Source organism: Macaca fascicularis, chromosome 12 (genome assembly GCF_037993035.2).
Source record: "Macaca fascicularis isolate 582-1 chromosome 12, T2T-MFA8v1.1".
Taxonomy (NCBI): domain Eukaryota; kingdom Metazoa; phylum Chordata; class Mammalia; order Primates; family Cercopithecidae; genus Macaca; species Macaca fascicularis.
The window spans coordinates 55573113-55590171 of NC_088386.1; the positions used below are offsets into that span (position 1 = coordinate 55573113).

Below are 17059 nucleotides of genomic sequence, written 5' to 3' on the forward strand. Positions count from 1 at the left end.
TGCTCTCACTGGAGGGGGAAATATTTTTGACAATTCAGTGTTTTCTAGTCTCCTTAGTTTCTCTGAAGATGTTAGTGGCCAACACTGTTGAGAGTATTGGGTTCGAAAAAATGGAGTGCATTCTGATACAGTGAAGGATTGCTGTGTGATTTTATTTGATTCTACAAATTAAAACTTTAATTACTGCATGAGAGGGAGGAAGGTTTTTATAGCATTTTGTGGATGAGCATTCCTGCCTGGGAGAATTTCAAGCATGAGCTAACGTGGTGATTAATTTGATGTGACCTAAGAAAACTGAAATTTCTGAGGCTATCAGTAAAACAAACCAAACCAAACCATCATCCTATAATTTTAATGGACACATCTGTATTTTTATTTTCTGAAGAAATGAAATACTTGAGAAGGAATATCTTGCTTTTCTTCCTTCGGGGTAGTTTCAAAATTGGTGGGCCAATGTCAAAATTATTGGAAACTTTTTTTTTCTTTCCAAAATATATAGCTCTCATTTCCCCTAAAGTCCTTCAAAGATGTCTGTGAGAGGAATCTGGATAGGCCTATTTTTAAAAACTTTCCATGTTGATTCTGATATGTCATTTTATTTAAGGAATGCTGGTTCAGTACACGCTAAATGTTGGCGTATATTACATATGGGCCTTTTTTTTTTTGTAATTTTAAAACATCAAAAATCAGGAGAATTGTTATTCACTTGTTCTTACACAGTTGCTGTTTACAGTAAATACTGGAGCTTTACTCCTTACTAAAAATTTTCCCTTTTTTCATTCCTATCCTAATTTAGGGCTTCTTCTTTCTTTCTCTGCATGTGTATTTCTTTGTCAATAGAGGCAAACAAAGGGAGGGATGATATTTAGGAACCAAAATTAAAAATAATTGACAACCGGCCATCCATTGTTGACTAACGGAGTTATGAAATGGAGACAAAGAATGAGAACATAACAACACCGTAGGTATATGTTCTAATTTTAAGGGAGAAATTCTGTCCTCAGGTACTAATTCCCAAAGTCAAAGCAAAAGTTTACACACCTACTCATAAACCAGTGGAAAATGTCCCTAGTTCCCAGAAGTATAGAGACTAAAAAGTGGCATTCCTTGTGTACCGGTGTTTTGGTGCACAGCCAGCACTTGTATTTTTGCTTGAGTTATGACCTAGTATCGTCAAGCTTGTGGAGTTAGCTCTCTACATAACTCTGTCACTCACTGGCAATTTAAACTTCATTTTTTTCAGACAGAGGAGAGCTTAATTGTATGACTCATGGAGGCTTTAAAATTTTGCTGGCAACAATGTTGCTGTTGCTTATTATTATAAAAACAACCTCAACTTTATGATCAGTTTTATGATTTTTCTATCTTCAGCTCCACCTCCCAGGAAGAAGATCAGCAAGCAAAATGAACAAAATTTATATTTTGATTGCATTCATGCAGAGACATTTTTTGGATAAGCATTCTCTCTACCAACAAGTAACTAACATTTAACTGCCTAAATCACATCTTAGTTTTTGAATACCAAAGAAATGCAAAAAAGATGCCAGCTGTAAAATATCCTACTTCATAAGCTGAGATGATCAGCTGGAGAATGTTTCCGGAGTCCTTCTGAAGTAGCCCTACTGTAGCTCCAGGAATAAGTTTTGCGTAATTCTGTAAACAGAAAAAGAGTAAGTCAATCTTTGTTTCCCTCCGGTAATTGAGAAAAGTGTGGGTTTGAGCCTGCTGGCTATGATTGCCTCTATTTAACTGGCCGGGGAAAACAGGTTCGTGATAACAAACCTGCTTTTCTCCTGAAACCGTAGCCTTTACTTTGTGCTGCTTCCTGTGCTCAAGTGGAAAATAGACTGGACGGAGTCAGCACTGGGGAAATCTAGGGTCTGTGGTTGCCATGGTCGAGGGCTGTGATTGCCATGGTCTAGGGCTGTGATTTTTGTCTCCAGAGGAGTCAAGTCTCAAATAATAGTAACATTTATATAACGTCTTCCATTCGTGAAGCATCCTTTGTCCAAAACGTTCTCAGCACACAACCAGGAACTTATCTTTTTGTAAAGTTGCAGAAACCAAGGTTTGGTGCACACAGGCAATGAGGGGAATCAGGTCGCTCTGTAAGTCATTCAGTTAAGAGGTCTTAAGGAGTAACCGCTTGGTGGAGAAAGAGTGAATTATTGGATGCTTGCACTGAGCTCTCTCTTCCTCTGGTAACGTGCTCCCTTTCAGGATGCTAGCACCGTGCTGGGGTTGGTTGGAATTGCTCCCACCACATCACCATGGAGTGAGTCGGAAACTAGTGCAGAAAGCATTATTTACCCACAGTGTTTTTTCCTGAGGCATCATTCCCACCTGAGAACTAGCAATATGAGTTCATCATCACTCCAGGCATTGGGCATGGGCGTGGAATGAGGCACGGCAAAGAAGGGAATTTTCCAGACAGCTGGAAATTTTCCCACCCTGGAGTTTTATGTTTTAAATTTTGTTGTTTTCAAATGAAAAGTTTTCTAAGGTGTGTGATACACATACCTGTCTTCTTAAACAAAGATTCCTCAAAATACTCTGACTTTTTTCTTGAAGGAATGGAGTTATTACTTATCAATATTAACTATAGTTTCACCAGGCATGCTGCCTCACGTCTGTAATCCCAGCACTTTGGGAGGTCAAGGCAGGCAGATCACTTGGGCTGAGGAGTTCGAGGCCAGCCTGGCCAACATGGTGAAACACCATCTCTACTAAAAATACAAAAATTAGCTGGGTGTGGTGTCACTCCTGTGGTCCCAGCTACTTGGAGGCTGAGGCAGGAGGATCACTTAAGCCCAGGAGGTTGAGGCTGCAGTGAGCTGATATGGTGCCACTGCACGCCAACCTGGGTGACAAAGTGAGACCCCGTCTCAAAAAAACAGTCATAATAAATTAAATAAACTATGGCTCTATAATCATCAAAGGCTTTTGAAACCTCCAGAGAGGTCACACCCATATCAAGTGGACCCTGACTGTTATGTTGTTGCTTCTTATATGTGTTTTTAAATGATTTCTACCTTCTCCTTGGTGAGCTCTAAGGTCTTACTCACCTACTAATTTACTCATTTATCTATTTACTGTTGCATTCAACATCTGCTGAGTAGGTTTGCTATACTGTACTATGTCAACAACCACTCCTTCTGTCAGCTGTGGTCTTCTGAGTTGCTGTGTGCTATGAAATTGGATGACTGAATTTATTAAAATTGTACGTAGAAAAAAAGTAAGTAAGCTTTGAATGAAGGATTTAGGGTATCTCATATAGTTCAAACATAATGATATTCTATCTTATTTAAAGAAGATTTAAGTGTTTTAGAAAATGCAAAAAAACTAAATTAGAATGGATAACTATCATTAACTATAATAGTGATACCAAGAAAATAAATTAGGACAAAACGAACCAAGCAGAGGAACAAATGAAGCGAGGGCAACATTAGAACACAGAAAGCATGCAGGGTGTCCTGGGCACTTGATATAAGTGGATCCTTGGGTGAGTCCACACTTTCCACACCTATTTGGAAAAATGGGCTTTGGTTTTGATTTGAGGATTTGTAATGTTCCTCTTATTTCAGTGGTCATGATTGTGTTGAAGTTTGAAGTCAGTAGAAATCTAAATTCTTTTTTTGTTGTTGTTAATTTTTATTTTTAGAGACAGGGTCTCACTCTGTTGCCCAGGCTGGAGTGCAGTGAGTGGCCTGATAATAGCTCACTGTAGCCTTGAACTCGTAGGCTCAAGCAATGCTCTCACCTCCACCTTCCAAAGCATTGGGATTACAGATGTGAGCCACTGAGCCTGGCAAAATCCGAACTCTTAACAGTGTGAGATGCTGCTCTGCCTTGACACTGTTTTATTATTGAGGAGGCTGTGGGCAGTAATCCAGGTAACATTCCTTACCTTACTCTGTGTCCCACATTGCTGCCTGATGATGGAGGACCCCCTTTTGTTTCCCTGAGTCAGGGAAAACTTGTAAAATACAAGGAAGGCACTGGTTTACGGACTTACCTTTTCAAATAAACACATGTCACAAAGGGCTGTGAAGCATGTTACATGTGGTTAACGGCGAATACCTATACAGGAACTTGAATTCCACTTAAGTGAAGCTGGAATGTGTGTAAATTTGACTGATCCCAGAAGAGATGGCAGAGGGAACCTTTCGAGCTTGACAAAGAAACATTTAGGTCCCTTAGGAAAAGGATTTCAAGGCTCTTAGCTTTCTACAAAACTGCTATCCTTGAAAAACATCCTAAGAACCCCAACACTGAGGTGTCACAGATACATTCTGCACTAGTTCCAGTGGCCTCCAAATTTGTGGTTAATTCTTGGCTAACAAAGCCAAACCCATCCACTTCCTAAAGCATAATTATAATCCTGCATGTGGTATGACATTTGGCATTTGGCTATTAGGACAAGTGGTTAGCATTAATCGCTGACTGCCACTACAGTGATAATATAAAAGGGTTGGCAGCCAGTAGCAGTAACCAGTGGTGACACTGACAGTTGCACAGAGGAAAACTATTAATTTCTGGATGCTGAGTCCCCTCAAAAGCATTTCAAACAATTAACTAAAAATATGGACAATTTGGCTTCCTGCTCTAACACTGTCAAAATTCATACTTTAAATATTGTAGTATTATGATTACTGTAAATATCATGTATCAAATGCCTTCCTTTCATTAAAGTCTTAACGCACTATTATAAATTGTTGTAATTAAACATGTTTAATGTTAGAAAAAGGATGATTTTGCATGCCTGGATGTGATGAATTATAGTATTTGTGACTCTAAAAGATGATGCTTGGATATTAGAAATGGTGAACACTGCAAACATGATGTTGCATGAGCTGATTAGAATTGCAAGCTCTGATGCTTGGGCCTGAATTCTCTATTATCTATCTGCAGATTATCCTAATTATGGATTTTCCTCGTCCTCCCTACCATACCACCCAGAAGTTCCTGAGGTTGCTTTTCTCACTCATTCTTTCTGATTACCTTAGTTTTCTTAACTTCCTTCTTCAAGCTCTATTTATCTCTTCACTCGGCCCCCATCTCCAAAAAGATTATGTGTGTATCTAACAGTCTGCGTTTGTTCCCTGGAAATCTCCTCTTTGTGGAAGAGAAAGGATAACAAACCAACAGAGAGCTATTTAGCAGGCAGGTGTGATACAGAGGAAATCACCTGCATTCCCACCTGCACATCCTGGGCTCCTCTCAGAGAGGGACTCCCGGTTTGGTGCCTCTCAGTGTCTGGCTGCCAGAACCAGCTGTCAGGTGTGCACTCCTGCTTGGCTCAGGGCAGAGGAACATGCAGTCACACACCTGCTGCCTGGTTAACTGTGGACAGGCTGTTGGTTGGCCTTCTCTTCAACAAGACTCGTGTTGAGGACCTTACAGAGCCTCTCTGGCTTTGGTGATATTCTGGCTTTCTGTCCTGCAGAAAAGGAAGCTCCTGATGTTACCCCTGTTCCTGCTCCAACTACACCTGCTGTGTGGTTAGCTCTTCAGAACCTGGATGTCTGCTGGGTCAATGTTTCGTATTAACTGTATCCTTGCTGGGTACGTTGATTTGGTTTCTGCTTTGGACAGTGACTCTACTGGGCCCTTATAGCCTAATCTTATGACATTTCTACTGTAGTCTCAGAGACCCCTCCCACCTCAGAGCTCAGTAGCCCTCATTTGATAGAGACCATGTGACACATGCCCCTCATTTGAGGGTGAGAAGTCACAAGTCAAGTGGTCACATATCAGCTAGCAGCAATTTTTTTCTTGCTTTTATTATTATTTTAATGGATGCATAATAAACTGTTCACATTTATGGGGTACAGTATGATATTTTGATGCACATATACGATGTTTAATGATCAAATCTATCACATTTTAATAAAGAATTTGTAAAACCAAATGCTCAGAGCAGCCGGCTGCTTCCCTTTAGATTCTGCTTGCTTAACTCTCTTTATGAAGCCTCACTAATGTGTCACTAATATTACTTTATTTTATGCTCACAGCACTGTTTGTTTTCAATATTATATTATTAACCAACATCAGTGTTTCTAATCTGTAAATACACTTACTATATGTATTCTACTGAAATACATTTACTAAAAGATTGGCTTGCATAGACTGAGAATATTTGATGTTATATACTCTGCTCACAAATTTCTCTTCTAATCTTTCTAAGTTTTTTTTTCATTACTTTTTATCTCTTTAGTTAGCAGCTCCTTGCGGTGCATTCTCTCTCTCTTTCTGTCTCTCTCTCTTCCCCTGTTTCTCTCTCTCTCTTTCTTTCTTATAAACTTTAATGGCAGCATAACATACAGATTGTGCCAGTAATAAGTATATAGTTCAAGAAATATTTAAAGAGTAAACAAGCAAATACCATCACCCAGAAAAATCAAGAAATAGAATATAAGCCGGGCTCAGTGGCTCATGCCTATAATCCCAACACTTTGGGAGGCTGAGGTGGGTATATCACTCAAGCCCAGGAGTTCGAGACCAGCCAGGTAACATAGTGAGACCCCATCTCTACAAAAAATACAAAAATTAGCCTGGCATATTGGTGTGCACCTGCAGTCCCAGCTACTGGAAGGCTGAGGTGGGAAGATTGCTTGAGTCTGGGAGGTTGAGGCTGTAGCCACTGCATTCCAGCCTGGGTGACAGAGTGAGACCTTGCCTCAGAAAAAAAAAAAAAAAAGAAAGAAAGGAAAGAAAAGGAGGGAGGAAGGAAGGAAGGGAGGGAGGGAGGGAAGGAGGGAGGGAGGGGGAGAGAGAGAGAGAGACAGAAAGAAAGAAAGAAAGAGAGAGAGAAAGAAAGAGAGAGAGAAAGAAAGAAAGAGAAATAGAATACAACCAGCCCCCTGGTATCTTCCCTTGTATTGCCTTCCAGTCATTACTCTTCCCCACAAAAGCACAACCACTATTTTGACTTTTATCACTGTAGAAGTCAGGGGAGTTATCTTCATGGCCTTATGATTAACAAGAATATCTTAAGTAGGATAGAAAAAGCACTACCCATAAAGGAAAAGATTCATAAATAAGACTTAAAATTAATAATTTCATTTATAGATACACATTATAGATTCAATGCAATGCCAATAAAAATGCCATCAAATTATTTTGTGGGTATTAACAAACTGATTCTAAAGTTTATATGGAGAGGCAAAAGATCCAGAATAGCCAACTCAACACTGAAGATGAACAAAGTTGGAAGACTGACACTATCTGACTTCAAGACTTACTATAAAGCTGCAGCAATCCAAAGAGTATGGTATTGACAAAAGAATAGTCAGACAAATGTAACAGAATAGAGAGCCCAGAAATAGACTCACATAAATATGGTCAATTGATCCTTGACAAAGGAGCAAAGGCAACACAATGGAACAAGGATAGTCTTTTCAACAAATGGTGCTTGAACAACTGGACATCCACATGAAAAAAAAATCTAGACACATTATTACGCCCTTTGCAAACATTAGCTTAAAATGACCACACACCTAAATGTAAAATTCAAAACAATAAAACTCCAAAAAGATAATGGTAGAAATATCTAGATGACCTTGAGTTTATTGATGACTTTTTAGATATAACACCAAAGGCACAATCCATGAAAGAAAAATTGATAAGCTGGACTTAAAATAAAAAACTTCTACTCTGTGAAAGATGATGTCAAGAGAACAAGAAAACAAGTCAGGGACTGGAAGAAAATATTTGCAAAATACACATCTACTACAGGAGTATTACCAAAATATACAAAGAACTCTTAAAACTCAACAAGAAAACAAACATTTCAATTAAAAAATGAGCCAAAGACCTTAACAGACATATTACCAAAGAAGATACAGAGATGGCAAATAGGCATATAAAAAGATGCTCCACATTAAATGTCAGCAGGGAAATGCAAAATAAACAACAATGAAATACCATTATGCATGTATTAGAATGGCCCAAATCCAGAACACTGACAACAACAAATGCTGACTAGGATATGGAGCAACAGGAATTCTCATTCATTGCTTGTGAGAATGTAAAATGATTCAGCCACTACAAAAGACAGTGTAGTAGTTTCTTGCAGAACAAAACAAACACTTACCATATGATCCAGTGATCAGACTCTTTGGAATTTACCAAAAAGAGTTGAAAACTTCCAAGATGGCTGAATAGGAACAGCTCCAGTCTGCAGCTCCCAGCGTGATCAACACAGAAGATGGGTTATTTCTGCATTTTCAACTGAGGTACCTAGCTCATCTCAGTGGAATTGGCTGGACAGTGGGTGCAGCCCACAGAGGGCAAACTGAAGCAGGGCAGGGCATCACCTCACCCACGAAGTGCAAAGGGTCGGGGGATTTCCCTTTCCTAGCCAAGGGAAGCCATGACAGACTACCTGAAAAAACGGGACATTCCCGCACAAATACTGTGCTTTTCCCAAGGCCTTAGCAACTGGCAGACAAGGTGATTCTCTCCCATACCTGGCTAAGTGGCTTCCACACCCACAGAGCCTTGCTCACTGCTAGTGCAGCAGTCTGAGATCGATCAGGGAGATGGCAGCCTGGCTGGGGGAGGGGTGTCTGCCATTGCTGAGGCTTGAGTAGGTAAACAAAGCGGCCAGGAAGCTCAAACAGGGTGGAGACCACCGTAGCTCAGCAAGGCCTACTGCCTCTAGACTCCACATCTGTGGGCAGGGCATAGCTGAATAAAAGGCAGCAAACTTCTGCAGACTTAAACATCCCTGTCTCATAGCTCTGAAGAGAGCAGTTGTTCTCCCAGCACTGTGTTTGAGCTCTGAGAATGGACAGACTGCCTTCTCAAGTGGGTCCCTGTTCCCCGTGTAGCCTAATTGGGAGACACCTCCCAGTAGGAGCTGACAGACACCTTACATAGGCGGCAGCCCCTCTGGAACAAAGCTTCCAGAAGAAGGATCAGGCAGCAATATTTGCTGTTCTTCAATATTGGCTCTTCTGCAGCCTCTGCTTGTGATATCCAGACAAACAGGGTCTGGAGTGGAACTCCAGCAAACTCCAACAGACCTGCAGCTGAGGGACCTGACTGTTAGAAGGAAAGCTAACAAACAAAAGGAATAGCATCAACATCAACAAAAAGGTCATCTACACCAAAACCCTATCTGTAGGTCACCAACATCAGAGACCAAAGGTAGATAAAACAACAAAGATGGGGAGAATCCAGAGCAGAAAAGCAGAAAATTCTAAAAATCAGAGTGCCTCTTCTCCTCCAAAGGATCACAGCTCCTCACCAGCAATGGAACAAAGCTGGATGGAGAATGACTTTGACGAGTTGACAGAAGTAGGCTTCAGAAGGTTGATAATAACAAACTTCTCCGAGCTAAAGGAGGATGTTCGAACCCATCGCAAGGAAGCTAAAAACCTTGAAAAAAGATTAGACAAATGGCTAACCAGAATAAACAGTGTAGAGAAGGCCTTAAATGACTTGATGGAGCTGAAAACCATGGCACGAGAACTTCGTGACGCATGCATAAGCTTTAAAAGCCAATTTGATCAAGTGGAAGAAAGGGTATCAGTGATTGAAGATCAAATTAATAAAATAAAGTGAGAAAACAAGGTTAGAGAAAAAAAGAGTAAAAAGAAATGAACAAAGCCTCCAAGAAATATGGGACCACGTGAAAAGACCAAATCTACATTTGATTGGTGTACGTGAAAGTGAGGGGGAGAATGGAACCAAGTTGTAAAACATGCTTTAGGATATTATCCAGGAGAACTTCCCCAACATAGCAGGGCGAGCCAACATTCAAATTCAGGAAATGAAAAGAACACTACAAAGATACTCCTTGAGAAGAGCAACCCCAAGACACACAATTGTCAGATTCACCAAAGTTGAAATGAAGGAAAAAGTGTTAAGAGCAACCAGAGAGAAAGGTCGGTTTACCCACAAAGGGAAGCCCATCAGATTAACAGCGGATCTCTCAGCAGAAACTCTACAAGCCAGAAGAGAGTGGGAGCCAATATTCAACATTTTTAAAGGAGAGAATTTTCAACCCAGAATTTCATATCCAGCTAAACTCAGCTTTGTAAGTGAAGGAGAAATAAAATCTTTTACAGACAAGCAAATGCTGAGAGAGTTTGTCACCACAAGGCCTGCCTTACAAGGAGCTCCTGAAGGAAGCACTAAATTTGCAAAGAAACAACTGGTACCAGCCACTGCAAAAATACACAAAATTGTAAAGAACATCGATACTATGAAGAAACTGCATCAATTAACAGACAAAATAACCAGCGAACATCATAATAACAGGATCAAATTCACACATAACAATGTTAACCTTAAATGTAAAGGGACTAAATGCTCTCATTAAAAGACACAGACTGGCAAATTGGATAAAGAGTCAAGACCCATCAGTGTGCTGTATTCAGGAGACCCATCTCATGTGCAAAGACACATACAGGCTCAAAATAAAGGGAGGGAGGAAGATCTACAAAGCAAATGGAAAGCAAAAAAAAGGCAAGGGTTGCAATCTTAGTCTCTGATAAAACAGACTTTAAACCAACAAAGATCAAAAAAGACAAAGAAGGCCATTACATAATGGTAAAGGGATCAATTCAACAAGAAGAGCTAACTATCCTAAATATATATGCACCTAACACAGGAGCACCCAGATTCATAAAACAAGTCCTTAGAGACCTATAAAGAGACTTAGACATCCATATAATAATAATGAGAGACTTTAACACCCCACTGTCAATATTAGACAGATAAATGAGACAGAAGCTTACCAAGGATATCCAGGACCTGAACTCAGCTCTGCAACAAGTAGACCTAATAGATATCTTCAGAACTCTCCACCCCAAATCAAGAGAATATACATTCTTCCCAGCACCACATTGCACTTATTCTAAAATTGACCGCATAATTGGAAGTAAAGCACTCCTCAGCAAATGGAAAGAACAGAAATCACAATGAACAGTCTCTCAGACTACAGTGCAATAAAATTACAACTCAGGATTAAGAAACTCACTCAAAAGTGCACAACTACATGGAAACTGAATAACCTGCTCCTGAATGACTACTGGGTACATAACGAAATGAAGGCAGAAATAAAGATGTTCTTTGAAACCAATGAGAACAAAGACACAATGTACCAGAATCTCTGGGATACATTTAAAGCAGTGTGTAGAGGGAAATTTATAGCACTAAAAGCCCACAAGAGAAAGCAGGAAAGATCTAAAATCGACACCCTATCAATACAATTAAAAGAACTAGAGAAGCAAGAGCAAACAAATTCAAAAGCTAGTAGAAGGCAAGAAATAATTAAGATCAGAGCAGAACTGAAAGAGAGAGAGACACAAAAAACCCTTCAAAAAGTCAATGAATCTAGGCTCTGGTTTTTTGAAAAGATCAACTATATTGATAGACCACTTGCAAGACTAATAAAGAAGAAAAGAGAGAAGAATCAAATAGATGCAATCAAAAGTGATAAACAGGGTATCACCACCAATCCCACAGAAATAAAAACTACCATCAAAGAATACTATAAACACCTCAACACAAATAAGCTAGAATAAAATAAAAGAAATGGATAAATTCCTGGACACATACACCCTCCCAAGACTAAACCAGGAAGAAGTTGAATACCTGAATCAACTAATAACAAGTTCTGAAATTGAGATAGTAATTAATAGCCTACCAACCAAAAATGGCCAGGACCAGATGAATTCACAGCCAAATTCTACCAGAGGTGCAAATAGGAGCTGATACTATTCATTTTGAAACTATTCCAATCAACAGAAAAAGAGGGAATCCTCCCTAACTCATTTTATGAGGCCAACATCATCCTGATAACAAAGCCTGGCAGAGACACAACAAAAAAGAGAATTTTAGACCAATATCCCTGATGAACATTGATGCGAAAATCCTCAAGAAAATACTGGCAAACTTAATCCAGCAGCACATCAAAAAGCTTATCCACCATGATCAAGTGGGCTTCATCCCTGGGATGCAAGGCTGGTTCAACATACACAAATCAATAAACGTGATCCATCAAATAAACAGAACCAAAGACAAAAACCACATGATTATCTCAACAGAGGCAGAAAAGGCCTTTGACAAAATTCAACAACCCTTCATGCTGAAAACTCTCCATAAACTAGGTATTGATGGAATGTATCTCAAAATAATAAGAGCTATTTATGGCAAAACAAAAGCCAATATCATACTGAATGGGCAAAAACTGGAAGCATTCCCTCTGAAAACTGGCACAAAACAAGAATGACCTTTCTGACCACTCCTATTCAACATAGTGTTGGAAGTTCTGGTCAGGGTAATCAGGCAAGAGAAAGAAATAAAGGGTATTCAGCTAGGAAATGAGGAAGTCAAATTGTCCCTGATTGCAGATGACATGATTGTACATTTAGAAAACCCCATCATCTCAGCCCAAAATCTCCTTAAGCTAATAAGCAACTTCAGCAAAGTCTCAGGATACAAAATCAATATGCAAAAATCACAAGCATTCCTATACACCATTAACAAACAAACAGAGATCCAAATCATGAGTGAACTCCCATTCACAATTGCTACAAAGAGAATAAAATACCTAGGAATTCAACTTACAAGGGATATGAAGGACCTCTTCAAGGAGAACTACAAACCACTGCTCAACGAAATAAAAGAGGACACAAACAGCCTGGACGCAGTGGCTCATGCCTGTAATCCCAGCACTTTGGGAGGCCGAGGCAGGTGGATCACGAGGTCATTAGATCGAGACCCTCCTGGCTAACACTGTGAAACCCCATCTCTACTAAAAAAAAAAAAAATACAAAAAAATTAGCCAGGTATGGTGGTGGGCACCTGTAGTCCCAGCTACTCGGGAGGCTGAGGCAGGAGAATGGCATGAACCCGGGGGATGGAGCTTTCAGTGAGTGGAGATGGTGCCACTGCACTCCAGCCTGGGTGACAGAGCGACACTCTGTCTCAAAAAAAAAGAGGACACAAACAAATGGAAGAACATTCCATGCTCATGGATAGGAAGAATCAATATCATGAAAATGGTCATACTGCCCAAAGTAATTTATAGGTTCAATGCCATCCCCATTAAGCTACTAATGACTTTCTTCACAGAATGGGAAAAAACTACTTTAAAGTTCTTATGGAACCAAAAAAGAGCCTGCATTGCCGGGACAATCCTAAGCAAAAAGAACAAAGCTGGAGGCATCATGCTACCCAACTTCAAACTATACTACAAGGCTACAGTAACCAAACAGCATGGTACTGGTACCAAAACATATATATAGACCAACTGAACAGAATAGAGGCCTCAGAAATAACACCACACATTTACAACCATCTGATCTTTGACAAACCTGACAAAAACAAGAAATGGGGAAAGGATTTTCTACTTAATAAATGGTGCTGGGAAAATTGGCTAGCCATATGTAGAAAGCTGAAACTGGATCCCTTCCTTATACTTTATACAAAAATTAATTCAAGACGGATTAAAGACTTAAATGTTAAATCTAAAACCATAAAAACCCTAGAAGAGGCCGGGCGCGGTGGCTCAAGCCTGTAATCCCAGCACTTTGGGAGGCCGAGGCGGGTGGATCACGAGGTCAGGAGATCGAGACTATCCTGGCTAACATGGTGAAACCCCGTCTCTACTAAAAATACAAAAAACTAGCCGGGCGTGGTGGCGGGCGCCTGTAGTCTCAGCTACTTGGGAGGCTGAGGCGGGAGAATGGCGTGAACCCGGGAGGCGGAGCTTGCAGTGAGCCGAGATCACGCCACTGCACTCCAGCCTGGGAGACACAGCAAGACTCCGTCTCAAAAAAAAAAAAAAAACCCTAGAAGAAAACCTAGGCAATACCATTCAGGACATAGGCATGGGCATGGACTTCATGACTAAAACACCAAAAGCAATGGCAACAAAAGCCAAAATAGACAAATGGGATCTAATTAAACTAAAGAGCTTCTGCACGGCAAAAGAAACTACCATCAGAGTGAACAGGCAACCTACAGAGTGGGAGAAAATTTTTGCAATATACCCATCTGACAAAGGGCTAATATCCAGAATCTACAAAGAACTCAAACAAATTTACAAGAAAAAAACAAACAACCCCATCAAAAAGTGGGCAAAGGATCTGAACAGGCACTTCTCAAAAGAAGACATCTATGCAGCCAACAGACATGTGAAAAAATGCTCATCATCACCGGTCATCAGAGGAATGCAAATCAAAACCACAATGAGATACCATCTCACACCAGTCAGAATGGCGATCATTAAAAAGTCAGGAAACAACAGGTGCTGGAGAGGATATGGAGAAATAGGAACACTTTTATACTGTTGGTGGGAGTGTAAATTAAACCATTGTGGAAGACAGTGTGGCGATTACCCAAGGATCTAGCACTAGAAATACCATTTGACCCAGCCATCCCATTACTGGGTATATACCCAAAGGATTATAAATCATGCTACTATAAAGACACATGCATATGCACACGTATGTTTATTGCGGCACTATTCACAATAGCAAAGACTTGGAACCAACCCAAATGCCCATCAATGATAGACTGGATTAAGAAAATGTGGCACATATACACCATGGAATACTATGCAGCCATAAAAAGGATGAGTTCATGTCCTTTGCAGGGACATGGATGAAGCTGGAAACCATCATTCTCAGCAAACTATCACAAGAACAGAAAACCAAGCACTGAATGTTCTCACTCACAGGTGGAAATTGAACAATGAGATCACCTGGACACAGGGCAGGGAACATCACACACTGAGGTTTGTCAGGGACTGGGGGAGGGATAGCATTAGAATAAATATCTAATGTAATCGATGAGTTGATGCGTGCAGCAAACCAACATGGCACATGTATACCTATGTATCAAACCTGCACTTTGTGCGTAGGTACCCTAGAACTTAAAGTATTTTTAAAAAAAAGTTGAACACATGTCCACACAAAATCCTGTACATAGATGTTTATACCCGCTTTATTCATAATTGCCAAAACTAGAAGCCACCAAGATGTCCTTTAGTAGGTGAATAGGTTAAAAAAAAAAAAAAAAAGCTGTGGTCCATTCATCAAACGAAACATGATTCAGAGCTACAAAGAAATGAGTTATCAAGCTACGAGAAGATGGAGGAAGTTTAAATGCGTATTATTAAGTGAAAGAAGCCAATCTGAAAAGGCTACATTTGGTAGTTGGTATGGTTTGGATTTGTGTCTTCGCCCAAATCTCATGTTGAATTGTAATCCCCAATGTTGGAGAAGGGGCCTGGTTGGAGGTGATTGGATCATGGGGACAAAGTTTCCCCTTGCTGTTCTCGTGATAGTGAGTGAACTCTCATGAGATCTGGTTGTTTAAAAGCATGTAGCAACTCCCCCTTCTCTCTTCCTCCTTCTCCGTTCCTGCTTTTCCTTCACATTCTTCCATGATTGTAAGTTTCCTGAGGCCTCCCCAGCCATGCTTCCTGTATAGCCTGCAGAACTCTGAGTCAATTAAACCTCTTGTCTTTATAAATTACCCAGTTCTGGGTAGTTCTTTATAGCAATGGGAGAACAGACTAATACAGTAGCATTTCCACTATCTGGCATTCTGGAAAAGGCAAAACTGTGGAGCCAGTAAAAAATGAGTGGTTGCCAGAGGTTGGGGGTCAGTAAGAGAGGGAGGAATAGGCAAAGCACAGAGAAGTTTTAGAGCAGTGAAATTACTCTGTATGACACTACAAAGGTGGATGCATAATAATTGTACATAACTCCTAAAGTGTACAACACCAAGAGTGAACCCTAATGTAAACTCTGGACTTTGGGTGATAATGATGTATCAATGTAGGTTCATCAGTTATGACAAATGTACTACTGTGGTGGGAGATGATGATAATAGGGAAGGCTATACATTTATGGAGACAAGAGGTATATGGGAAATCTCACTATACCTTCTACTCAATTTTGCTGTGAACCTAAAACTGCTCGAAAAATTTGTTTTTAAAAATTAAGAATTTTCTTCTCAAAAGATGCCTTTAAGAGTATGAGAAGGAGGCACTGGGTGGGAGGAAAATACCTGTGGTACATGCATCTAACCAAGGACATGGGACCAGAATATCTAAATGATTCTACGTAGCAATAAGAAGAATGCATATTAATAAAAATGGATATGCAAGTGGCAAATCAGTATGTGAAGTGTTCAACATCAGGAATCTCTAGAGGAAAATACATTAAAACCACAATGAGATGCCACTGTGCACTCACTTCACTAGAATGGCTCAAATTTTTGAAAACCTGACAATGCTCTCATACACTTGTAGTAGAAATGTAAATTGGTACAACTATTTTGGAAAACTAGTTGGCAGTAACTACTAAAGCTGAACATAAGCACACTCTATGACCTAGCAATTCTACTCCTAGGTCTGGCCCCCCAGTAGAAATGGGCCAACAGAATATATGACTATTCCAAGACAAATGCATAGAGAAGGATTCATTGTTGTTGTCATCGAGGGGATGCTTCTGGGTAATTAAGATGCCACTTAAATTGCAGAAAGTGCAGGTAATTCTGAAAGGGGCTCAGTTCTGTTGGGTATTTGATCACAAAGAGTCATCAGCTCCTAATGGATTCCTCTACCTGAGGACAAAGCCAAGGGAGGTGTAGACTGGCAGACTCCTTGGCTCTCACAGGAATCTCATCTGCTTCTTTCTATGTCTCTCCCCTTCCTCAGGAGCTGCAATTGCCAACTCAGGGGCCTTACAACAGTATTGAGAGGTCCTCACAAGCCTTTTGACATCCCCAAGCACCTCCTGCATCCTCAGAAACCCCAGGCTCTTGAAGAGACCTTGTTATAGCCTTGGAATAGTGGCAGGAATGCATGGGGAGTGGACCACATTGCTTTTTACCTACTCAGGGCTTGTTGGCTCAGGGAACCCTCAGTTTAGACAAGGCTAAAGGTATGCCAAACCTTCCTCTTACCACTACCAGGAAAACAATAGCTAGAGCTAACCTTTAGACCCCACAGTTGTTCCCTTTCATTGTTCACAGAAGTTCTATTATTTAGGTACCATTATTATTCCTGTTTTATGGCCAAGATCCTGAG

The 17059-nt window shown here is 40.3% G+C and overlaps 1 protein-coding gene across 6 annotated transcripts in view; it reads right to left on the bottom strand.

Annotated features, from left to right (window-relative positions):
• The window catches only part of ITGB6 (integrin subunit beta 6), a 92745-nt gene that overhangs the window by 33527 nt on the left and 42159 nt on the right, over nucleotides 1-17059 (bottom strand). For all 6 annotated transcript variants that reach the window (XR_012421157.1, XM_045367155.3, XM_045367158.3 and 3 more), the window contains one exon: nucleotides 1564-1653. Coding sequence is in view for 5 of the 6 variants with exons in the window: in XM_045367155.3 (XP_045223090.2) it covers nucleotides 1564-1653 (90 nt within the window). In the remaining variant the exon portion in view is untranslated. The remainder of the gene's footprint in view (nucleotides 1-1563; nucleotides 1654-17059) is intronic.